The following is a 25,670-nucleotide window of genomic DNA, read 5'->3' as shown; positions in this document are numbered from 1 at the left end:
AACATGTACAAATTTTATATAAATTAATGCTGTGACATCCTACCTGCACTTCACCAACAGCATCTAAACAGCATCACCCCAGAAACGCAAAGCACCACGTTATAGCAACCCTCCTTTTGCAAGTTATGCATAACTAACTTCGAAAGAAAACACTACGTAAATGCTACAAAAATTCCCAAAGTCTTGTCTTACTTGTTCTGTTTGTTAGCCTTTCAGAACTAGTCATTCGTTCTGGATTATTTAGCCTGGTAATCAGTATTCTTCAAAATGCACTTAGGAGTTTAATTTCACTAATAGCGTTCAACCTGCTATGCTGTTGGTTTGCTGGAAAATATCCTAATTACAAATTTGTAAATGTCTCAGTGTGAGGGCACAGGACCCTGGCATTGTAACAGGAATGGAAAATGGGTAACTTAGCTCATGTTGGTTCCTCAATGTAAGCACACATCCAGGAACAGCAGTTAAGAGAATGAAAATACTTTTGGCATGTACCAAACTTTTAGAGACAAAAAGCCAGGTGAAAAAAAAAAAAAACACCTGCAAAATAGGAGAAGCAGTGCTTTTCCTCTCTTGGCATGCATTATATCCTTAATGACCTTTAACTTAAAATTTATGAAAGTCATACCTGCAAATTTTCAACTTGGATTCTGAGTGTTTGGAAACGAAGCAAGACTGGAGAACGGTGCGAGGCCCACCTACGGATTTGAGTAGCTTTCCCTCCAGTTTCATTATGCAAATGGCAAAACGGTAACCATTTTGAAAGCTTATTAAAAATTATTACTTTAATAAGGTTTACTTCTTAAGCAGAAGGCCAGTGATCAGACTTGATCCATCAGCACAGCAAAGTCATTCTAATGATTTTTGCACTACTTCATAATGTGGGGACCTCATAATTTTATACATTTTAATATAAATCTATAACTTAAATTAAAGTTATTAAAGTAGTTATAATCAAAAAGCTTTCTCGAATGTGAAAATGTTCTTATCATCCTTTCAACTGTGGCATTTTGAAGGGGAATTCAGTTCAATGACATTGTTCTCATAATCCATTACAAACAGCGACAGCCTCCGAGACCAATAGCAGAGCTTAGGAAGAATTGGATTTTTCATTAAACTTTGGCTTGTTTAAAAAGTCATCAACTCTGGTACTTCCAGAAAGTGAAAAAAAATTTGACCTCCTTCCCCTATTGCAGTTTCTAGCAATTTCCCCCAGAAAAACAGTGTCTTAAATTCTTTAAATGTAACACTTCACCATTAGCATAATAAATATCACTAATATTTGACAGGCCTAAAAGCACCACAAACTGGAATCAAGGTCAGCCTCGCAAGGCTTCGGGGATTTTTGAAACAATAGCCTCTTCTCCCCAACCTTCCTTCAACACCTACACATCAATCTGATGGTGAAAATCTTTGCCACAAGGTCACAGAAGGTCGCCAGTGGCAGAGGCGGGAATAATTAACTTGCTCATCTACCTTTGAGCATCAGCTCCTCTCTCCCTTTAATAGAGATGCTAGTTTCTCTTGGCACCAATCACGTAATTATTCTGTTGACTAGTGTTAAGTGCTGCAAGCTTTAAATCAAATCTTGATTTGAATTATTCATAGAGCAGAGCATATGCAGGTACCCACAGCTGTTTTCTATAGGATAGGTAGCTGATTGCAAAAAAAAAAAAAAAAAAAAGACAGATTGGAGCATATTCCCTGACTCTGAAAAACTGTAGTACGCGACAATTAGTCCCACCGATTTCAAAGGGAATATTCACCAAAGCCTGATATTCCTGAGGAAGAATCTGGCCCCAAACGAGCAGACAGGAGTGTGCTTAGCTGCCAGTCTGCCATCACAAAACCAAAAATCCGCTCGGAGGACAAAGCACGCAAAGGGAGCCCCTTGTCACTGCTTAGATATAAGAGCCTTTGTCTCCTAGGAGGGAATTGTTGGACACATGCAAAGGAAAATGAGCGTTTGGGGACTCTTTCCCAAATTAACCAGCTTTCTCTGTTTTAGACAGTTCCACTGGTGTCCTGATGGGAAGAGAGAAAAAAAGACTTCCAGGGTGGTTTTTCAAATACGAAGCGCTAGGGAAACGCCAGCTCTCATCACAAACAACAATCCCTACCAGCAAAGAAAAAAAGCCTGGCTTAAACGGCCCTGACAGGAGATGGTGTCTCGTGGTGACTTGGGGTTGGCAGAGGGCCCTGTCTGCGGTGATACCATGCACAGCATCTGAAGAGAAAGGATCTTACGTCTGCCCAACAAAAATAGGATGCAAACTTCTCATCAGATCTGCTTCTTCCATGGCTTTTTTTTTTTTTCTTCCTTTTTCCTTACTGGCAGAAGTTAGAAGGGATCAGCATGCTGCCAAGGGAGCTCAGCTGTGGTTGCATCCAGCTGTACCACAGGGAGGGCGCACAACAAAGCAACCCTTGGCAAAAGGATGGCAAGCTAGGCTAGCGCTGCCTCACTGGGGACACGCACATCTTAAACACCAACAGGACTGGATTATCTGGGTCAGAAGCGGAGGGCAGGAAAAGCCATTAACCAAACTACTGGAAGTTTCTGTAGGAACTGAGTTCCAGGGGACCAGGTTCTCATATGCCAAATACGCCGACATTATCCAGCGAGGGGTACTCACGCTGTCCAACCCGAGGCATTTTGTCCAGCCAGCAGTCCCAGCCTGCTCCTCCAGGACATGGCTCAGGTCATCACAGCGCAGCTTCTGCCTTGCGTTTGCCACTAAGACGATCTTCCCTTTCCCTTAGGGACGTTCTGAGGCTAACTGGTTAATTAGGTGCGAGTAATTGCCAGCAAAATGCTCTGATTGCTCTCTAAAAGTAGTTTCAGATCCATTTCTGGATTTGTTAAATATGAGCGAGCAGGGAAAGAATTGGCAGACAGCAAGAATATGAAACACAAGGTGCCGTTGCTTTGGAGTACAACAGCATAGAAGTATTGGGGACCGTACAGAGACTACAATTAACATCTTCACCTCCAGCCATTCAAGACTCATTCAGTTCTCCACTCACCAGATATAATTACTCACAAGCGTTTTGGTCCTCTGTGATTTTTTTTTGGTTTGCTTTTTGTTTTTGCTTTTTGCTGTTGCTGTATTTAAAAAGAGAAAATGTGGGGCCTCAATTCCTTTTCCCAACAGCTTGACATATACGGTGAGATATCATAACGCAGATCTGAGTAGAATATGTGAGCAGAACAGCACATGATATCCTGTATCTCAAGTTATATTTCAGGCCCTGCAGGAAGTACCTGATGTCACCTCTGTACCCGGACACATTCATCTGCCTCGCACCCCCCAGGTCCTGATGTGCAGCTGTGATTTCCTAACAGTGAGAAAAGCCTCAGCGCCTGGGAGACAACCTTCTGCCTAAAGGATCTTATTGCTGTGAAATATTTGAAACAAAAGCTTCTAAAATGATGACACAATCACCTGGGTCAGTATCTTTTGCAGAAAGACCTTGGAGGCTGGGTTCTCCTTACAAAAACTCCAGTCCTAGACACTGCCAAAGTTCTGCAGAGCTTCCTTGAGGAGTCAGAGATAACAAATGCCTCCAGAATTTATCTGTCCCGTAGGTACCACAGACCTTGTTCTGGTCTCACATGGCTTGTGCGAGCACAAGGAGATTTTTCAGGGGAATGAAGACAGATTCACAAACGTTTAAAAACGACAAGTCACAACTGTTAGTCAGACTATTCGAGGGAGGGTTGTCTGCTTCAGACTGGCAAACATTAATTAGGCTCAGGGCTGGATTAACTGGCTTCACATTATACAAGCGAAGAATAAAGGACTGACTCGTTTTAATCAAACCCTTACTGTTCACTTTGATTAGGCCTAATCAGAGGCAAGACTGCTTACGGATAACGCCGAGTAGTCAGGCAGAAACGAAGACCTTCCCAATCAGCATCACCCCTCCTGTATTTGCATCCCTTACACATACAACTTCCACCCCACCCACCACCAATTTGCCCCCAAAACAGAAGCACACCCCTGTTAAACTTACAGATGCCTCCCCGAGGGACTCCACTGTAATGTCCTCCTATCGATGGAAGAAAGAAAACCTGAAAGCCCAGGAGCAAGTGCTGCTGGAGAAGCAGCAGCTGAGCAGAGCAGCTGCCCAGGGAGCAGAGCATTGCTGCAGAGCAGGCAGCAGGGTTCAGCTGGAGATGCTTCCAAAGAAACCAGCATTCAGGGGGTTCTCTTAGCACAGAGAGCATGAGTACAGCAAATCAAGTTGGGTCTTTGTTTTAATAAGCTAGCAAATATCTTGCCAATTTGCCTGTGATATGCATATGTAAACTCTTAACTTGTTAGACCCAACTTGTTTGTTAAGGAGCTAGATAGGAGGAGATAGACTGAATGACTAAGTGCTGGATCTATAAAAATAGGATATTCCTTTGATAGCGAAGAGTTTAGCCGTCGCTTTTGTTGGAGCTACAAAAGTGAACTATGGAGAGTTGTGTTCTTGGCTCCTGTAAGTCACTGCAGTGCCACCACTGCTGCAGCAACCCGTGCTGGCAGCGGACTTAACCCAGAGCTGAGAGTGAAGCAGCAACACTACTCACACCACCCTCTGGGCATGGTTAGAGGTACCTAAATGGCTTTGGAACTAAGCTGGTAAGAATCAAGCTCTTCCAATACCTAAATTCCAATTAAAAACAAAACAAAACAAAACAAACAAACAAAAAAACCCCACCCAAGACTAGCCCCTTGGAAAATTCTCCCTGTTTTTATGCACAGTGCTTTGCAGACTCCTTGAAGCAGGGTTACAGTTTCCTCTCTAGCCATCTAGGTGAGAGCAGATTTTATCACTACAGCTCCAGAAGCGTTAGAGTGCCACTAAAATTTAATTTTACCCAGGGTGGCACTGGAATTTACTTGAATGCATACACCTTTTTGAATTTTTGTAACGCACAGGCAATCCGAGAGATGCCAGTTATGATTCAAGGTGAAATTGCTCTCCTAGGTTTTCAAAATCCAAACTATTCATTATAGCTATTTAGAGCATTTTTCTGTGCAAGTCTAATGGCATGAGCACATTATGTTGAATTACTATTATGCTGCATCAATTGAATTAACTGCTGAAGTCAGTCCACATCCCAAATTACAATCTTATTCTACCTGAAATTCATTTAAAATCCACAGGACTTAATATTTCTTACAACGTCTGCATGCTAAAAGCTTACATTCATGGGCTTTAAGTAGCCCCAATGAAAACTGAATTGTAGGCTGGAAAAAAAAAAAAAAAAAAAAAAAAAAAGGAAGCCAGCAAGGACTATGATTTACAGGTGCTCCATCAGCTTGAGTCTTCTTTTGGAAGTAAACGGCCTGGCTAGTGAAGGAAAACAATCTTTTCTCCGGAGTGCAAGTCAAAACAAGTCCTGTCAAAATCTATTCAGAAAGAATAACAACACAATTGATTTTACCACGCATCCCCGGGCCAGCAGTGACAGCGTGTCATCTGCTGGAGTGGCCTTGGCAAACAGCTACCAAAGCACTTGACATGCATCACCCTCTGCTTCCTTTGGTGAAGTCAGATGCTGGAGGATGACTGATATGCTTGCTTTGAAAAGGGATAGCACCGAGTTCAAGCCAGTGTCCTTGGTCGAGCACTCCCTTTATTCATCTACTCACATCTGGAGGTGGGGAGCCATTACTGGAGACCGATCAAGGTGCACCACTACAAAATGTGATTTGTAGCAGGACGTTGGGAAATTTATTTAGAACTAACAGTAAAACACATTGTGATGCAGAGCTAAACTAGAGTTCAAGCTATATTCTGTCACATATCCTGAACTAAATCATGTGGGTGGCGTCCCTGCCTATGGCAGAGGGGTTGGAGCTAGATGATGTTTAAGGTCCCTCCCAGCCCAAGCCATTCTCTGATTCTATCATCAACATACCTTCTTATTTTTTGATACTCTAAAAGGAAAGAAAAACAGCCTGTGAGTTGCATACATCCTATTTAATTCTTTATTTGAAACACAGATGAACATTTTATGATAAAAGATCCAGTTTTTGAGGTAGGGACCTGAAGTTATGCATCTAAAGAAAGAAATACCAAAGTTATTGTAAGGGGGTATGTACACTACATGAGAGTTACCTCTAGCAAACTCTGCAAAACAGGATTTCAGACCTGATCTTGAATGAGCCAACAAGTCTGAGCAAATGAGACCAAGGGACTGCTTATGCTTCGTGTCCCTCTGTGTCCAGCAGCCTGTTGAACAGAGCTTGACCTGAACGCAATTAGAAAACAATCCCAAGCTTTCACTTCTTCCAAACTATAGTTTTTCTCTTCTATTGCTATTATAAAACTAGCCTTTTGCATTTGCTGTCATCCTGGCTGAGATTCTATGGTTTTTAATCAAAGTAAGATTTTATTGGTATGGGATCAGCTGCTGACACATGCAAAGTCCTAATCTCTACTTATTTATATGTAGAGAACGTAATCAATGAGTAAAACTAAAATCATTATTCACTTTTTGAAGCCAACGCAGTCTTGCACAAGAAGCAGTGACACCCAAAACCAGATGAAATGAAATGCTTTACTGCTGAAAGCTTCTACAGCTGCTCTGTGAGGGCTGCCACTTCAAAGAAGAGGAGCCAGGTGCCTTGAGCAGTCCCGATGACGCACTGAAGGCCACGAACCCAACATGGGAAATTGTTCTCGAATGGTTAACTGCAAAGTTTTACTACCTGCAGGCAAGGCAAGACTTCAGTGTTGCTGCTGAGAAGCAGAGAGTTTTGTTTAAAAATACTTTTAAACAGTTACTAGAGGTTATGAAAGGCTCTTGGTGCAAACTGACTATACCTAATCCAGTAAATTGTCCTTGATGTGGATTTCATATAACTGATATTCACCATTTGGTCCCCTTCCCCACACACTTGTGCTCTTCTCTTTGTGGACAGGTCTATGCTCTTTCTTCCTGTGCTCCTATTACATCCTCTTACATTCCCCTGTTTCTCCGCTGGGAAATTAAAATCATCACTCTAAGATGTAGCATTCTGTACTTCAGACCACGGCTATGAAACAACCTTCTCAAGGATTATCAAACGCTGACATTTGCAGCAGTCTGCTTTTGCAATAGCGGTCGTATGGTATGCAGCCATATCTCTAACAAAAGGACAAGCTTCCTTTTATCTTTCAATGATTATCAAATACATTTTGCATGCTTTCTGAAGTCCGTCTCATTGAGATGCTTCGAAGACCAGTATTTACAACTGCACTGTCAGAGGCAAACATGCAATCTGCAAGAGCCAGGCTGGTGAGCAGCTGGCTTTAAAGCTCTTTTAAAAAGCTTTGGTATTAGGGATGTTGTTGTAAGCTGATACTGGAGTCTAATAATTTCCTTTTAATAATCACTTTGAACTGACACACAATCAGTAGCTTAGAAAGGTCCTTGTGACTGGCGTCGGCGTCAGCATCAGGAAAAATCACACAGAAACTCCTACTGACCTCACCGGACAGGATTTATTTATTTTTCCCATAGAATTTCCAATTCACCTGGAACAAGCACGAAGCCAGTTGTCTCAGCTAAACAGGTTAAGGCATGGACTGTGAAACAAAGGCTGGTGGGACGTACTCATGAAGTTCATACTGAATATTCAGATGACAAATCACCTACAGTTTCGTTAAAATGCTTCTGCCCTCATGACTCCATGGAAAACCGCGAGAAATGAGGACTTAAACTGGCTAGAACATACTCAGTGTGCCCAAATTTGTGGACAAGTATTTTGAGACGTTTTCTCAAATATCTCTTTTTCTGGTTGCCACTGAGGTGTTAATTCTGAAGCAAGTAATACATTTAAATGACAGCAACAAATTCATGTTTGATGTGTGTTTTCCTTAAGAACTAGATTCTTGGAGTCATGCAAAAATAGCAGAACCCGCTTCAAAGGGAGAAGATGGAGAGGCTAGCTTCAGAGCTGTGTACAGAAAACCCTAGAAATTATCACCTTCAAAGGAAGGTTAAAAACACGTTAAAAACAAAACAGAGCATTTGGCCTCTTAAGTTAAAGAATCATAATTTGGAAGCTTAATTTTGACCAGAGGAAACAGCAATATTTCTGTTCAGTGCTTGTGATGCTTTCACCAGCCAGTTCTACAGCTTGGAGAGGATAATTGAATTATGCAGTTCATACAAGATTTATTTCTGCCTCTTGCATTAACACCTCTCATTGATAAACTCATCATCAGACCCCAGAAAGTTACGAGGTTAAGGACAATTGTATTATTAATTTTAAATAAATTGAGCATGTCAATCTTTTAAAGAGATTCAAAGTATTAAAAAAAGGCAGAGACAATGCCAGGAAGATGTATGTGCTCCTTCAAAACTCAAAGAGGATTTGCTTTACCCTACTGGTACAGGTGGACTTACTTTCATTCCCTGAGCTCCACAAGGAGAAGCACAAGGAAAAACACCTCCTACCAACCATTGTGCTGTCTGCTGGTGCATTCCCAGTCAGGGATTTTGCCTCTTGCCCCTTTGTTGTCGACAAACATACCCGAGGAAACGCAGCAGTGGGGATGAAGAGTGCAAAACAACAGAGTAGACAGGCTGAGGTTTGAGTTGTGGGGTTGTTTTGTTTGCCTTTAAGCGACAGCCTGCTGGAATTTTGTCAGCTTAACAATCGTGGTCTTCTGAGTACACTGATGGAAGCAAGACTAGAAAAGAAGGTTAGTGGGCCCATGGCTAGAAGACTTCTGAGTAAGGAGTCAGGAAACATGACCCCATCTGTTATGTCAGCTCAGACAGTTACTTGTGCAGTTTTCCTGGCTGCACAATGGTTGAACAGGGCTAATACTGACCTTCATTACTACTACAAAGCATGAGCCCAAGAGAAGAAGAAAAAATAAGCAGGGGAATGATTATGATACAAAAATGCAGTGTCCAGGGCAGTGGGGATTTCAGGAAAACTTTTTACTGTCATCCACAGATCTAGTAACTCCCCCAGTAATAAAAGATATTCTGCAGACAAAATGGAAACAGATACCTTCATTGAATTATCTCTCTCCTGTGACATGTGCTTCCTTTACAAAGTTTTTGCTTATAAACTAGAAAAGGAGGTATACATCTGATTTCATCAGGGGAAAAAAAAAGGATCCTATATCCTTATTTACCGGTTTCTAATTGCATGAAAGGATAGATACACACTAACTTCTACTCATTAACTTTAATCAAAAGAATTCTTGGCTGTTTCATTTAAGGCGGATTTAATCAAGCAAGGTTGGCTCTGAAGTGAAATTACAGTCTTTAGACTGTGGAACAATTAATTTAGAGTTTTGCCCTGCAACAGGTCCCTGATGAAATACTAAATTAATAGATTGCAACAAGGCTCTTAGGATAGGTGATTTTAAACATAGGTTAGGTGCTTTCTCTCGTGATATATAGGTGAAAACCCTGTGCCAACTTGCCTATTATTTTTCAAAACCTCAATGGAAATATAAGATATTGGTCAAAAGACTTTATGTTATACCTACAAGAACCAAAGCAAAAGTTTTTACATTGCAAATATGTATCACGCTAGAGATCAAAGAGTTTTTTCTCTCCAGGTTTATCTCACACACACAAAAAAAATATGCATAAGGTGCTTTCTTACCAACAATGTACTGTCAAGCTTTCGGTTATTAAGCATTTTTACCAGCTAGGATAGAAAGGATAAACGAATAACTTAATGTTTTACCTAAACTTCGCATTTATTGTGATTTTGAATCACAACCCTCGTAATCTGGGAGTCTTTTACTCAAAGTAATGTCCTACCTGTTACAATACAGTAATACACCCACTTTCGAACTAAAGCTGAAACAAGGTAATTTACATGGCAATCTTAAAAATAAAATAATAAATAAATAAATAAATAAATAAATAAATAAATAAATAAAGCAACAGCCCACCAGCAGCACCCAATACACTCTTCCCCATTCTAGCTGCACTGAGCAGTGCCACAAAAGCCCTCCTGCTATTCTCAGGACTTCTGCTCCTCTTGTGGCTAGAACCCAAGGGGTGCAGTGTAGGAAAAAAAAAAAAAAAATACTTCCTAAACTGCTATGGGTCCCACAAAGGACATTTTGGGCAAATGATTTTATAATTAGGCACAAGAAAATTTTCCCTGACTAGACCCAAAGAGAGGCAATTACAGTAGCTGCTTAGATGTGTGCAACAGAAGTAGTTCTCTGCTGTACATTTAGCTAATTTTGAAGAGTAGTTTTGCTCCTACAACTCCCAGTCTAACCGCCTCATTTTCCCAGATCAGACTGTGAGTTGCAATTTAGCCTTGACATAAGGAGAAGAGCCTACGAGACCATTTCAGTAACCAACTGCTCAATTCAGTACACACTTTAGACGGGCTGTTGGACTGAAATGACAGCCTTGGTTGTTTCATCCCTTAAAGAGGTGCACATTGCATCTTGAAATTTCATTTATGTGCGTGCTTGGAAAAAATGTAGATTAGAAAAAGAAACTGCTGTTCCTCAGGGGATGCTGCTCAGGAATGCACCGGACTAGTCAAAGCTGTTCTATCCCACTCCAAAGTTAATCTAAAAAGTCTGGGAAAAACAACACAAAGCTCATTCAAGATATGCAAAGATCTAATACAGAAACTGGAAGAGGAGATTAATTTCTTTATTGTCCACCACAGAGGTGACAGCTCTACTAATGATCCTACAACATGGAACATTTATTCAGAACACTATTATTAGACTGATATTTGTCAGATTGCCATGTATTTTTAGTCAATAAGGTCAGCTCAGACTTCAGGTAAGAACATACAATTATTTTTTTTTGGTCTAGAAGATGGGCTTTGCTTTTATTATAAGTGCTGTACTAGCTCATTAGCTCTTGCCTAACCATGGGAAACAATCAAATAAGCTTTTATACCACATAAAATTACTAGAATAACATCACCTGCGAGGCTTGCAAACCATTGCATAGTGTTTACAGCAAATCAAGGCACAGAATGGGGTATGAAAGCCAACTGAATGCATACTAGCCATGTTTCAGCTCATTATCAAGGTCTGACTTCCTCACCCTTTACCTGATCCAATTTCCACATGAGAAATGTGCCCTGTTCAAAAGGCCAAGAGACCATGTCCCTTATAGAGGCAATCCATCCATTACTACTTTCAGGTTAGTCTACTGAAACATGCTCAAAGTTCATTCCAGACTGAAAATGATGAGAAAGCAACAGATGGCATTTTAAATAGAATCGGTGCCTGTGCTATAGTACCCTATCACACATTCTCTGTCTGCCAAATAGTTTCCCAGTATAATTCAAGATGTGCTTTGAGTCTTCGAAGACTTCATGGGAAACAATCACTACTTAGGTGGTTTCTTCCACTGCTTTGCAAGGAGGCTGCAGTTATGTTCGCTGAAACTCACCAGCTACCGACCTTCAGTGCAAAGCCAGAGCAAACTACTGCAAAAATGCACAACGAAAGAAAGAATAAAATACCAGGAGCAGAGGTCCAAACATCAGGCATTTTTGCTATTTTCATGAAATGACGACAAGCTTAATGCGTCAAATTCCTCATGGCAGGAATGGTAATATTTACTTGGCTCCTTGTCCTCTTAATACAACTTTCTCTTGACCACTGGAGATCTTGAGTTTCTTCAATGCTGACTGATTTGCCAAGATTACTGAATGCTATGGCCCAGTGTACTACCTGGCATATGGCAAAACATATTCATGTAAACAGTGCTCATATATTTTTATTATAGTATTTGCAAAATATATAGGTAATACAGTTCTAAATGACTTCGCTAAAATAGATACAACTTAATGTAAAGCTAAAAAGTGGCTACATAGAGAGCCATAAATACTACATGACTGTGATCAAAGCATCACTCTACACAGCAGTTTTAACATTCAGAAACATTACAATAAAGTCGGTTAGGAAATCAATGAAAGGTCAGAAAGATTAAGGGATTAAATTTCTTACTGGTACAAAAATATGCAAACTGAGTACTAGACGGGAATGCGGCCATGCCTTTATGCCCTCTATGGAGGACATGAAACAAAAAACAGATTACATTTTGTGCTATATGTAAGACAGCCTCACATCAAAAGTCAGTGGGAGGATGTTTTGTTTTTGGATCAAAGAAAAGGTGAAGTACATAGAAAAAATCAAAACATGCCAGAAAATATCCCAGTTGGAAGCAATCTACTTTTATATTAATTTCTCTAAAGCTCTACTTAATGCTATTTCAGCCCTACAAAGAAAGTAATTCTTTATGACTTGCATGATCAGGTTATCCCCATGTGGCTACAAAATAGTTGTGGGGTATATGGTTTAGTCTTTGTTCCCGCCTATTCTTCTTTCCCAAAACCCCACCTGCTGCCCCGGGCTGCAATAATACGTGCATTAGCATGGAAATATAAAGACCTAAAGTGCGATAGGAGTCAAAACTGTGCCATCCACACAGCACTGTAGAACAAACAAAAACCCCAAACCCTCACTCAGTAACTCTGTCCACCATAAAATTAAGCTTTAAAACTAATTCAAAGAAAAAAAAAAAAAAAAAAACCACTCCACGCTGGGTTACAAAATAAAGCTCAGAGATGCCTAAATATCGCTTTCCTTCTGTCATGAGATATTTGGATATAGTAACCATGATAAAATAGTAAATCTTCAGATAACAAATCGCATTTAAAGCAGCAAGTTTTTTTTAATCTCGTCTTGCACAGAGACCATCTGTCTACAGTGAACACTTACCTCATCCGCAACCTTTCCCTACTAAATAAATGTACCTCCTGTGAACATCTCCGAAGAGTCGCTTTTTTCCAGACTAGGATTAATTTTTTTAAAAGGCATGTTTCATTACTTTGCAATCTACTGCTGCCATCTCCTGTGTTAAATGAAGCAGCAAGTAACTTCGTACTTACAAGTAGGCTATTTAACTACGACCGTCCGGGAATGGTTTCTGTTGGTCAAGCAGATAGTACTCCACCTAAATACACTTCAGAAGGCTGTGAGAAAGATGCCATTACCTCTAAGTGACTCCGTCTTTCTGCAATCACTCGTTCATCCTTGTTTCCAAAGAGCTTCTTCGGAGGGAATTCTAAAGTAGCAAGCTAGAAGATATTAAAGGATGAATTGGCATCATAAATGACAGGCTAAAATGAGAAAATTCTCTTCAAAACTACAAAGCGTCTGGAAAGAAGAAAAAGCCAAATATTCATGAGCTACAGTATATGCTATTAGCAAATATCCCATTATACATTTTTACCGACAGTATTATGATCTAGTCTGTAGCACAGCTAAAATAACAACACATTTTGTTCATACGTGAGTGACAGAAAGCAAATTTGGGAATTAGACTGTCACATTTACGAAGTTGCAAATTGAATCTAATGTTTTAACACCTACTAAGAAGGTAGAAAGATCTCTTCAGGAAGTTTTTTTATTATTATTATTTTTTTTTTTTTTTTAAAGACTGCATTCAGTCTCTTAAGAACTGTGGTCTCCAATTGTCATTTGTTCATCTTTTCTTATGTTAGATAATAAATGTAACATCCTTGCATTTAAGAACTATCACTGAAGTACGCCCTGGAATGCAGCACGGCTAGATGCCAGCTGACACCTGCGCACAACCTGAGGGACCTCCGTGGTTAAACCACGACAGCTTCTTTCACAACAGGGACGGGCTAAGAGCACGTACACCCACTGTGATGGCAGCTCGGATGATAGCAAGAGGGACTTCCTGAGCCATAACTCAACCAGAGCTCAATTGCATTCAAATGGATGTCCAGGCAGGAAGGGGATAGTTTAATTTCTAAAGAGAACCCACATGAACAAACAAAATCCTATTTATCACAATCAAAATGAAAAGAAGGCAGGAGCAGAACATCTAAAAATGACTGTTCAGATCTGTCCTTTTAGGAGTTCAACACAGAGGCGTGAAAAGCTATTTTTCCATTTCTTTTTTATTCCATAGGAACTGTAATAAGCCGCTCTAGTCGAGGAGAGAGCAAGGGATCTTTATTCCTTTCTTGTATATCAGCAAACAAAACATTTGAACTAATTCCAGCCAGCTATATCTGGAAAACATACACACAGCTCAACCGTCGGTAACACATACCAATGAACTTTGTCTGCTAAACCACTGCTGCTGGGAACGACGTACAAGAAAGCAAGTCCTCTCCACGTAGTCCGTGTTTGCATTTTAAGGCAGTTGAAAACAATTTCTTTCTAGCTTTTATGGTATAAGAAGGAAATATGCAACCTCACAGTGCTATTGCTGGAGTTGTTTTGCAGGCAGAACCCATGTGTAAAAAATGCCTCTTGCATGAATTCCCCAGGCTATCTGATGATATTGAAATAATAAACAAGATGCATCATTTTCTAGTATATCAGCACATAGAGGACTGTAGAGAGTCTATGGCTGGTTACAAGGAGCAGAAGGATACCGAATTAAATGAGGAGCTTCATCGTTAATGTTGAATGTAACCATTCTTTAAATACAAAGGAATTCTGCAATACAAATAATTTATTCCCACTGTCTGGTTCAACTCTGACTTGGATAGTTTTACAGAAGTGTCTAGACATCTTCAAATGAGCGATATCAAGTGATGTGGGGCACCAGAAGAGATGTCTGTTCTGCATCAGTCTTGCCAACGTGCCCCAATTTTATTTCTCAAGTTTTTCCAATCATATTCTGCTCTGTGTGCCTGCTTCTTCATGTTGGCAGGACAAGCAGTACGCAGCCAAATAGTATCCCGTAATTATGTCCTTGGGACTTACTTTCACTGCATTACTCACTCCTTAACCTATACAGAAATATAAGTGCTAATATTTTCAAGGGCTTCAAAATCCCACCCCTGCAGAAATTATATTTTATTAAGTAGTACTGAATCATGTAACTGCTAGAAACAAACAAGGTAAAACAACTGCCACCACAATCCCCTCCTGGCTCTAGGAAGACTGTTTTTGAATTTATTTACTAATAAATACTTTATTTATAGAATTTTAAAATAGTGTCTGTCAAGAAAAGGCCAATTTGCACAAATGAAAAAAAGCTACTGCTACCACTTCCTCAGACATACTCTGTAGAGCCAAAGCAAGGTATCACATCTGAAACCAAGACTGATTTCTATATCTAAATTAAGTTCGATTTTAACAGGTTTTGGGGGACTACTTCAACAAAACTTTGGGATGGGCAACGGCCTTTGAAGTATTTTCCAAAGCTGTTAGCTTTCTGAATATATTTTAGGAGAAAAATGGTTAGTTGTATTTTCTAAAAACAGCCAGCCTTGCTAAACTCCTTGACAAGCAGGCCCATGCAAACTTCAAGAGGTTCAACAAGGCCAAGTGCAAGGTCCTGCACCTGGGCCAGGGCAATCCCAAGCACAAAGAGAGGCTGGGTGGAGAATGAATTGAGAGCAGCTCTGAGGAGAAGGACCTGGGGTGTTGGTGGATGAGACGCTCAACGTGAGCCAGCAATGCGTGCGTGCAGCCCAAAAAGCCAGAACTGTCCGGGCCTCAAAACAGAAGCATGGCCAGCACAGCGAGGGAGGTGATTGCCCTCCTTTGCTCTCACGAGGCCCCATCTGGAATGCTGCGTTCAGCTCTTGGCCCCCAAGAAGGACGTGGTCCTTTTGGTATGAGTCCAGAGTAAGGCCACAGGGATGATCAAGGGGCTGGAGCATTTCTCCCATGAAGATGTAGCTGAGGGAGTTGAAGAGAAGGCTCCAGCAAGACTTTATAGAGGCCTCCCAGTACGTACAGGGTGCCTTCAGGAAAGCTGGGGAGAGGCTCTTTGTCAGGGAGTGTAGAGATAGGACAAGGGGTAATGGCTTTAAATGAAAAGAGGGTAGAATTTGCTTAGCTGTTAGGAAGAAATTCTTTACTATGAGAATGGTGAGACTCTGGACCGGGTTGCCCAAAGGAGCCGCGGATGCCCCATCCCTGGAGGTGTTCAAGGCCAGGCTGGATGGGGCTTTTGGCAGCCTGGTCTAGTGCGAGGAGTCCCTGCCCATGGCAGGGTGGTGGAACTGGATGGTCTTTGAGGTGCCTTCTAACCCAAACCATTCTGAGATTCTATGAAACTCGTTCTCACAAAAGTCGCTGGTCACATAGATTTAATGTTTCTTAATTCCCAAATCGCACCGATGCATAAATCTTTAAAACCAAGACAACAAAATTCCATTACCACAGACAAATTTAATACTTAAAAGACAGGCCCCAGCCAGTAAACCCGGCTCTAAAACACTTCAAGTTACAACTGAACCTAAATGAAAATCATTTTTTCATTATTCTGGTCCAGATGTTGACCAGCAATTTGATCTTGGAGAGTTATACGCAACAAAAACTTGCCATCCAGGTCAGAATGCCACTGTGCCAAACTGTATTTGCAACACGTATGTATGTTACTTATGTCTGTAATGCTCACATGTACAGAGTATACCTACATACATACATGTATGTACCTGGAAAGATTTTACATCCTGCACAGGACATGTTACAAATAACCAATTATCTACTGCAGTAACCATTTCTGTGTGGGCTGGATGCAGAAGGTACACCACCTCGGGTCTGCTGGCGTAACTCCGTGTCCCTGCTTGGCTGCTTTGTCTTTCTCAAGGGTTCTCTGGCTCTTCTCTTGGCCAAACTCTTGGCAGTTGCTCATCACACAAACGAAATGCAAGCCACTTCTGTCATACGCCAGATGACCTCCCAACTACGTGGCAGCAAAACCTCCAACCGTAAACTTCATCATCATTTCAGCAGCCCCTGGAAGCTCTGAATTGTTCCAATATGTCCTACTCTGCTCTATGCCAAATACCACACGAGATACAAAAGCAAATGCATTCTCTAGAATACACTGCAAACTTAATTTTCCTCATTTGCCATTACAGCAGAAACTGTCAGACTGCAGAGCCTAATACCCATCAAAACAAAAAGGAGACATCCAAAACTCTCTAGGCTCTAATTTCAGGCTGTCCAAATGCTTAAGCAGACATCACAGCACCAGTTTTCACCCAGTTCACAGTCTGAAAATTATCTTTGCAACATAAGAACCAGAACTGTTTGTACAGCAATGTGGATTATGTAATTATGTGGCTGTGTAATTTCACTGTCATAGGAAGCTGATCCATTGTAGTATATTTATATAAAAATACTACATTAATACGTTTACCAGAAGTAACGTACTTTTACGTATGGACCATTGATCTCTGTCAATGTCTTATAAAGTCAGTCCTTCAGCGTGAGGGAAAAATACTTTGGTGCAAGAGTTCCAGAAATATGCAGTGTTTATAAAAATGTTCTCATCTTGTCGTAATTTTCACTTATAAAAAGAACAAAAAAGCAGTCCAGTAATATGAATATATTGATGCAATGATAAACGTTGCCATAATTTCCTATAAATATTCTCTACCATGATGTGCCACTTGACAGGAAGACTCAGAATATGAAGCAAATTGTGTGCAATTCAGAAAATCAACAATTCAGCTGAAGTTTTTCATACCTCATTCATTTAAGGCAAATCGCAGTAGTGGATATTTCAATAAATTCATCAAATTTTGTTATTAGTAGTGCTACAAAGCCTTCAAGAAGCTACACGGTAACTTCAAATGAAATTACCATTGCTACAGGTAATACACACAGCACAGTACGTGATCAAATTGCATTTGTTCGTACTACTTCAGTATGTACGATATATGCAGGTATAGATTTTGCACAGAGATGTTTGCCTCAGCTCCAACACTAAAAGAATTTCACATTCTCCAGATTCAGAGGTATAAATTATTCTTTTTCAAATTAAATGACCACGTACCCTCTAGCTCAAATGTACTCTTAAAGGGTCACATCTTGACTACGAGATGAGGGTTTTGCAGAAATATAAAGCGTAACTGTGGGACACTACAGGTGGTAAGGTAAATTATTCTACTTTCCTGAAATTTCTGAAGCATGCCCCTCCTCTCCCAGCCCGCCTCCCCCCTTCCTGCAGGGGCAATGAAAGTGTTTGGCAGTCAGTTTTTTCCTTCAGTTTGGATGTTTTGTCATTTTTCTAGGGCTGCTGATGAGGTGATGTGTATTCTGTCAGGGGAAATTAACAGGCATATTCCCCAGCTTGACAGGAACAGTGAGCTAGAATGATTTCCCGAGAAGCTTCTGCATGTAGTATGCAAGATTTTTAATTTTTGTTTTGGCTGCAGAAGCATTTCCCTACCACACTTAACTACAGCATCACAAATTGCATTATATAGAAGCTAGCGGGCACATGCATGCATACACGTACCATGGGCAAAAGTGGGACTACCCTTAGGCTCCAAACGCAAAAAAAAATAATGTTTTAAAATAGTATGGAGAGACCTTAAGACTGCATATCAGCACTCCTAATGTCTTTTAGGCATCGAACTTTTTACAGTTAATGATGTTTATCCTAACTAGCAATTGTTGCTAGGCAGTAGCAGACTTCAGGAGAGGCAAACAGTCATTTGCAATTTATTCCCTAATTTCTTTTTAATAAATAAAGGCTGTGCTTTATTTCTGGTCTTGTATTACTTGGGGGCATGTTATTTGTCTGTGTCTCAGCAACGTCATCTCCAAGAAACGATGCCTACCTACCATGATATAGTGTTTGTGAGATTAATGCAATCAAGTTTAGACAGTCCCAGGTCCAATCCTCCAGTCAAAGGTGCTTCAGACCAACCAGGTATTATCCTAGCAAATCACAGATTATTCAATTCCTGTATTGCTCTCACATTTCAGCCAAGAGACTGGTTTTAACTAGGTTATCAGCAAGCCTTTAATGCTGGTAAGAGTAGAACAGCAAGTGCCCTTTCTTTAGTCACCTGTATTTTCTTACATACAACTCTTAAGATTCACCTAATTCTGGCAACAGCATTGTTGCTGTTTAACCTGGCAGCTCAGCACCATGCACCCCGGTGGGATGGGGGAGAGTCAGAAAAAGGGTAAAACTCGTGGGTTCAGGTAAAGACACCTTAATAGCACAGAAAAGGAAGGGAAAAAAATAATAATGATGAAACAATACACAAAACAAGTGATGCCCAGTGACAGATGATGACCCGCTGATGGATGCCCAGCAAGTCCCCCTGAGAAGCACTCACCTGTCCCCAAGCCATCCCCCCAGTTTAATTGTTCAGGTGGATGCTGTGTAGTATGGAATATTTAGCATGGGCTGGTGTGGACCAGTTGGGGTCACCTGTCCCATCTGTGTCCCTTCCAGGCTCCTTTTGCACCCCAAGCCTCCTCACTGGCAGGGCAGCACCAGAAGCCGAAAAGTCCTTGGCTCTGTTTAAGCATGGCTGTGCAACAACTAAAGCATCTGTGTGTTATCAGCATTATTCTCATCCTAAATCCAAAACACGGCACCATACCAGCTATTAAGAAGAAAATTAACTCCAGGACAAGCATATAGCTATAAACACATACATGGAAGCACAGACTTTTAAGGTAAAACCACACATCTTCATAACCTTCATCTACTGAGCCCCAGAAAAAGATGCAAATTTGGGGACCGGCCTTTTGGAAACCAGGAGAGTACAACTGAAAGCTCTAATACAGTAATAGATTTTGCCTGGGACAGGGAATATTCATTTCACGCTCTTTAGGATACAAAACTGTCAGCAGTATAAGGGTATCCTCTATATTCAGTTGGAAACTCTTCACTGACACTAATGGCAGTTTGCTAGGGACCTGCTGGATTTAATTCGGTTTCGGGCTTTTATGGTACAGTGGAACATAACATCTTAATGCAAGTCTTGCAAAGTACTTTGCCGATGATATTTCAATACAGAGTGGACCCAAGTAAAATACCACATCATGCAGTCACGTAGGCTTGTCACTTCTCAAGCGTGAAATTGTTCAAAGTGTTATGCTGCCTAAACATAAAAAAAAAAAAAAAAGTGCCATTTTCCTACATCAAGCAAAAATCTACAGGATTTGAAACATCTCATTATTTCTGGTGGGTAAAATCTATGTTTTAGTGCCTACAATATGGTAAAAGATTTTTTTAAGAAGAAAAACAGGGCAGACATTGATGGAGGCTGAGTCATCTTTAATCTTTCATCCCAAATTCTCTTTGTACTTCAGTGTTTTGATATATTTAAATGGGGGAAAAAGGGGAAAAAAAGAAAATTAAGGAAATGCTAACTATTAAATTAAAAACTCAGTCTTCTTTAACTCTCATGTTACTTTTACAACTCTGAATTTTCTCATTTTTCAAAGGGCATGTCTGACTTTTGATCCTTTGTACCCGAATTCTCTGTCACAGATGAGAAAAATCAAAGAGAAGAATGTGGCACGGTTTTGCAGCTGGTATGGCTGCACCTGACTTGATTTTGCAGGGAGTAATGAAAGAAAAAACTGTCCTAGTTTCACTTTTTGAAGTTTAAACAAAGTAACTTAAGCCTCAACTTCTCAAGATGTACTAAGACTCACAGACTCTAAAGAAATTGGACAAAAGCTGTATTCTTAACTTGGAAGTTGCTCTAAATATTTAGAAATTAAGCAACAAGATTTTAAAAAGCTCATCTTCAGTTTTTTACTGGTATTTCATCTGAAATAAATCACCTGTTCTATACAATTTCATAGGACAGCCTTAAGCAAAGGGAAATAGTGAATATTTAACGAACAGATTGAAGGCTATTTTATAAATTATGAAAAAAAAAATCTAACGGAGATCAAAAACAAGTCAATTGAGCATGTACAGTTCACTAAAAAGAAACAAACAGAATCAATTAAAAGCCACTTAAGTAACATTTTCCAGTTATATAGCTCAAAATATTTGAAGCTTAAATGACATTTTCCCAAGAGTGAGCCAATAAAATTCTAAACTTCCCCTTATTCAAAAAATAAAAATGTAGCTCACAGTCACGTAAACCCTACAGTGTTTCACAGATTCAGATGCAATAGGCAAGTGATGCCCTCAGAGGACAGGAAGATTAAAGGCAGTGTTCCCACTGTCAACTAATTGAGGAGAGGGAGTAACCATAGGTTTATTTTCTGGATACTCAGTTTGTCACTTATTTTTCTCTCCCATTTCCATTTTTTTCTCTTGACTTCCATTTACTTCTCTTCCCACGTGTTATTCTCCACTTCCCAGCACGTCTCTATTTTATTGCTGTCTTTTTCACTAAGCTTTACCTATTTTTTTTTTCTTATTCCACTGTCCATTTGCTACATCAAATTTCCTATTCCCATACCTTCTTCTCTGCTATCTGCCGGAAGAGAAGAGAGATTTGACAGCTCAGAGGCAGGACACCTGAGCAGCTATGGATCGCCAAAGCCCTGAGGTGGACTCACGCCAACCTTCTGACACAGCAAACTCCTCAGAGAATGAGCGGCTTTTATACAGCAACAAAGCCACCGCTTCCTGTAGCAAGCAAACAAGGATAATGGGCCTCCTAAACTTGAGTTAAGTGACCAGGGAACAGAACTGGAAAAAGCTTTTACACACCTTTCCTCCTACCCGCAAGAAGAGTCCCACAGAAGGGCCCCTGGCACCAGCCTGACAGCCAGTCCTTCACCAGCCTGGAGGGAAGCACGCTCTGCTCCGGCCCCTCTGCTCCCCAGCTCTTTGCAGCGTTTCTGAGACCCGAGGAGCTGCCCCAGGCCCATCCCTGCTATCTCTCCGCTCCTCTGTTGGTGCTGCCGGTTTCCAGCTTTCTGTCCTCACTTCTCCTTGTTGCTACAGGCTGCGACGTCTGGATCTTACTCAGATGTGCACAGAGCAATGAGCATCTCCCTTCTCCCTTGAGGGAATCCACCCTGAAAATCCTAAAGAAATTGGCCAACAAATAACTCCCTCCTGAAAAACACAAGAGACTGTACTGCAGAGCAATGCACTGGAGTTGCTATTTTTCTCTCTGTCTTAAGAACAATTTATGTCCCAATCTAGTTTCCCATCCTTTTACAGCACAACCTTTTCTCCAAAAGGAAGCTGTTTTGCCCACATGCACGAGAAGAATATTTTCTTCCTGCTCTCCATCACTGCCCTGCAACACTGGCACAGACATACTGAGAAGCACCACCACTTACATCCCCTCCCATAAGCATATGCAATTCTGTTGTGGCATCCCTCGAAGTCTAGATGCCATGACTAACTCCCCTGACAATCCCCTCTACAGTCCCCGGTCCATGAGCACCTTCTCAGGATGCAGGGGTTCCCACAACCCTGCTATCTCTAACTCTGGGTAACCTTCTCGGCAATTCCCACTCTTTGAAGTTGTGAGATCTTCCTGGCATCCTTTCCAGCTACCATCCTCAAAGACTGTCATCTCCAAAGAACATTTCAATTTCATCACTGAAGAGGGATAAGTACACAGAAAAGCAATTCACCTTCCTGTGAACTTCCCTGAAACCTCCCTCTGACGATGCAAAATTGCCACGTAGGATGGAACACCACAAGTTTCTCTTTTGCAGTTTGCTGCCTGTGGCTCACCGTCTTTGAATCAAGCCCACCCGTCTATCGAAATCATCCGTAATTATCAAAACTGTTCAAGAGTTCTCAAGCAGATCGACCTAGATTCAATACGCTTTTTTTGAGCTACGGTGAGACGTGGATGCCACTATTTATTGCATTATTTTAACTCCATTTAGTCTATTGCCTGCTATTGAGAAAATCAAATTAACTGCAGCCAATGAAGTTACCCGGCATTACAGAGGTGTTTTTACTTTCCTTAAAGCAATTTTTAGACTAGTCGGAATAATAACACACCAAAATAGAGCCATAAATGATGCAGAATATAATATTTGACAAATTACTTCGTCGTTTTGTTCATTATAAGCAGTACGATAGCATTTAAATACAGAATACCTATAAAACTATAAAAATGAGTGATAGGATATATCACAGTTTGTGCAAGCCTTTCACAGCACTATAAAACCATGCTATTTTCTCTGGGAATTTTAGTCTCTTAAGAAAACTGGAAATTAATATAGCCAGGGCATCTTTCTAAATGTAAACCACTACCCGCATAGCTGAGAATTATTAACCCAGGGAAGAGGGACAAAAATTGGCCCAGGTGCCTAAGAAAATGCATTAAGTTTCCCATGCAGGCTGTAGGTAGGCAGAATAAGAAGATGCAGAGACAGCATACATCAACCAAAAGGGTACAGTTACCTCACATGTACACCAGTCAAAACCAAATGAAGAACAGATAAATATGCTTCTCAGATATATTTGGAAAATATCTTTTAGGTTTTAAAAAATAATAATACGTGCTGTGCCCTTGCGACCTTGGCTTTGCTCCCTTGTTTGTCTATCCCTTGCTCTAAGACAGAAATCTTTGGGGAAGAATACCAGTCCCACGTGGCAGACCATGTTCTAACACAAAGGATCCAGAGAACCCACGAACAAGTTGAAAACACACCCTCTACCTCTTTAGCCTGTAATTTTGCAAAGTAACCATTATTTTTTGCGTGTAGTTTCAGGTCATGGTGCTTGTTTATTCCTTTAAAGAAACGGCAACAACTGCTGGGTGTGCAAGGTCACATCTTCAAAGCTCAGCACATTGATTTATCTTCATAACCATGCGGCACAAATACCACTTCTCAAAAAGAAGAACAAGGAATCTTCTGGTGCTCTGTAACAGGGTTTATTTACCTTTCAAAAATAATTTGGGATTTGATTCATTATCCGCCCACTGGGATTTCTAGCAAGGTTAAGGCAGCGTCCCTGCAGAGCACAGGCAGCTGGGCAGAGCCGTGCCCGCTCCCCACGCAGGACACTCGGGTTGCACCCCAAGAAGCCTCTGTGCCTGTTGGCTTCCCCAACAGGAGCACGTTCAGAGAGAAGTCACCGCAGCCGTTTTAACAGCTCTTCCAGAAGTGATTTGCTTCTTGCATACGAGCTCATCTCGGTGACATCTGGCAGCGTTTATGAAACATCCCCGTCTCGTGTGACCAACTGATGCCATAAATTTCAGTCACCCTTGCCTTTGAGAAATGCTAATAATGAAAACTCATCAAAGAGCAGCAGTAATTTCTACTGCTGACTAGATGGATGCCTTCCTGACGACTCAAAATTAATGGCAGATCTCAGGGTCTTAAAGAACAGCTGTCACCGAGAAATATACCTGCAAACAAATACGTAGTGTGCCTCTGCGTTTGATTTGTTACAAGTATAAAGCTGCAACTCTCCCAACAAACAGGACTGATTACAAGGAGAAGTTAGCTAGCCTTCTGTGTCGTTTAAAATGATAGAAAACAGAGAAAGAGCCGTCTAAGTACGCAAATGGGAAGTTTAAAAGCAACTACTGACTCCCCCCCTCCAAGAGTGAGAGTGGTTTATAGCCACATGGATTATACATAAATTTTCACTTATGTCTACTCTTACAGACACCATAAAGCTAGCTGCTTTATCACAGGATTAAAAACAAGCCGTAAACCTCACACAAATTAGGGATTTTCCCCTGCTATCAGCGTTGTCACTAGGTGAAGCTTAAAATGACTGATAACTAAATGCAATAAGCTCAGGAGATACATTTTTAGGGGGCTGCTTTCAAAGGATTTTGAAAAAGCAGCTATGGGGACCACAAAGACCACTGCTACTCTCTGTTTCATTACCCTCTTGAGATCCCAGCGTCACGGAGGTGACCGAGGATGTATATTCGTTCCCAAGCATACCACAATTTATTCATCGCACACTTGATGAGAAATGCTGACAAAGCCAGATCCTCACACACCCTACACATGCAAAAGCTCCGAGACACGCTTGACTAAAATGCCACGATACTGAAGTCAGCATCATTATTATGGGGGGGGGGAGGATGGTTCGAGGTGGGGATATGTCTAACTATCGCATATATTCGGGGCTGAGACACGTCAGCAACTTCCCAGTTACTGTCTGTCAGCTGATTTCTACAAGATCAGTATTTGTGTCCCCAGCAGGCCCTACACCCACACCTACAGGCACTCCAAATGCTGCTGCTGCACCTACACAGGTTGCAGTAACCCCGGAGAGCAGGGGTACAAGACCGGGCAAGGGGCAAGGCACAAGACCGTAAAGTTGTTGTTTTTTTGTTGTGTGTTTGTTTTGTTTTGTTTTGTTTTGTTTTTTTCAACATACTTACAAAGAGTTACAGCACCTAAAATACAATCAGAATGGAAATTATGCTGCTCCAGATATGTAAATAACCCCCTGAAATACAGTAGTTTGCCATTCCTATTAATAACAACTTTGGTACTTAGTCAAAAATTGGGCTGACCTTAGAAGTGTATTGCTATAAACTCCAATTCAAAAAAAGTCAAATTGGAGTTAGAACTTAAAGTGCAGCAAGTAATTTAAGGATTTAAAATATTGCTAAATCACTGCTGTAGCTTTTTTTTTTTTTTTTTTTTCTCCCAGAAAAAAATGCATAATAAGACTAGGACATGCAATGTTAAGGTGAAGACTGAAAAAAATTTAAAGTATTTCATAAAAAATACAGTCTACACTCAACCTCAGCTCGGCATTGCCAACAGCGCTGTACACCACAAGTCATTAAAGTATCATTAATGCCAACAGTACCTAGAACTGAGTATGACAGAAAATAATAGCTGCAGTTCAGAAGAGACTGGCCAGAAACGTAGCTCTGATTCCTTTTATCATTCACAGCTTCACAGCCATTTATAGATAATTACGAGCTAATTGCACATTTTAGCATTGGCTCCCAAAGCTCTGAACCCACAGAAAGGTGTGCTTTTTCATCCCA

The 25,670-nt window shown here is 40.8% G+C and overlaps 1 protein-coding gene across 4 annotated transcripts in view; it reads right to left on the bottom strand.

The window, feature by feature from the left end:
- The window catches only part of KIF16B (kinesin family member 16B), a 138,355-nt gene that overhangs the window by 4,125 nt on the left and 108,560 nt on the right, over positions 1-25,670 (bottom strand). For 3 of the 4 annotated variants that reach the window (XM_084513117.1, XM_084513118.1, XM_084513113.1), the window contains one exon: positions 12,999-13,082. The exons of the other annotated variant lie outside the window; for it this stretch is intronic. In XM_084513117.1, coding sequence (XP_084369243.1) covers positions 12,999-13,082 — 84 coding nt within the window. The remainder of the gene's footprint in view (positions 1-12,998; positions 13,083-25,670) is intronic. 4 annotated transcript variants of the gene reach the window in all.

Source organism: Aythya ferina (genome assembly GCF_964211825.1).
Source record: "Aythya ferina genome assembly, chromosome: 3".
NCBI lineage: Eukaryota > Metazoa > Chordata > Aves > Anseriformes > Anatidae > Aythya > Aythya ferina.
This window is presented reverse-complemented; position numbering and strand designations above follow the sequence as displayed.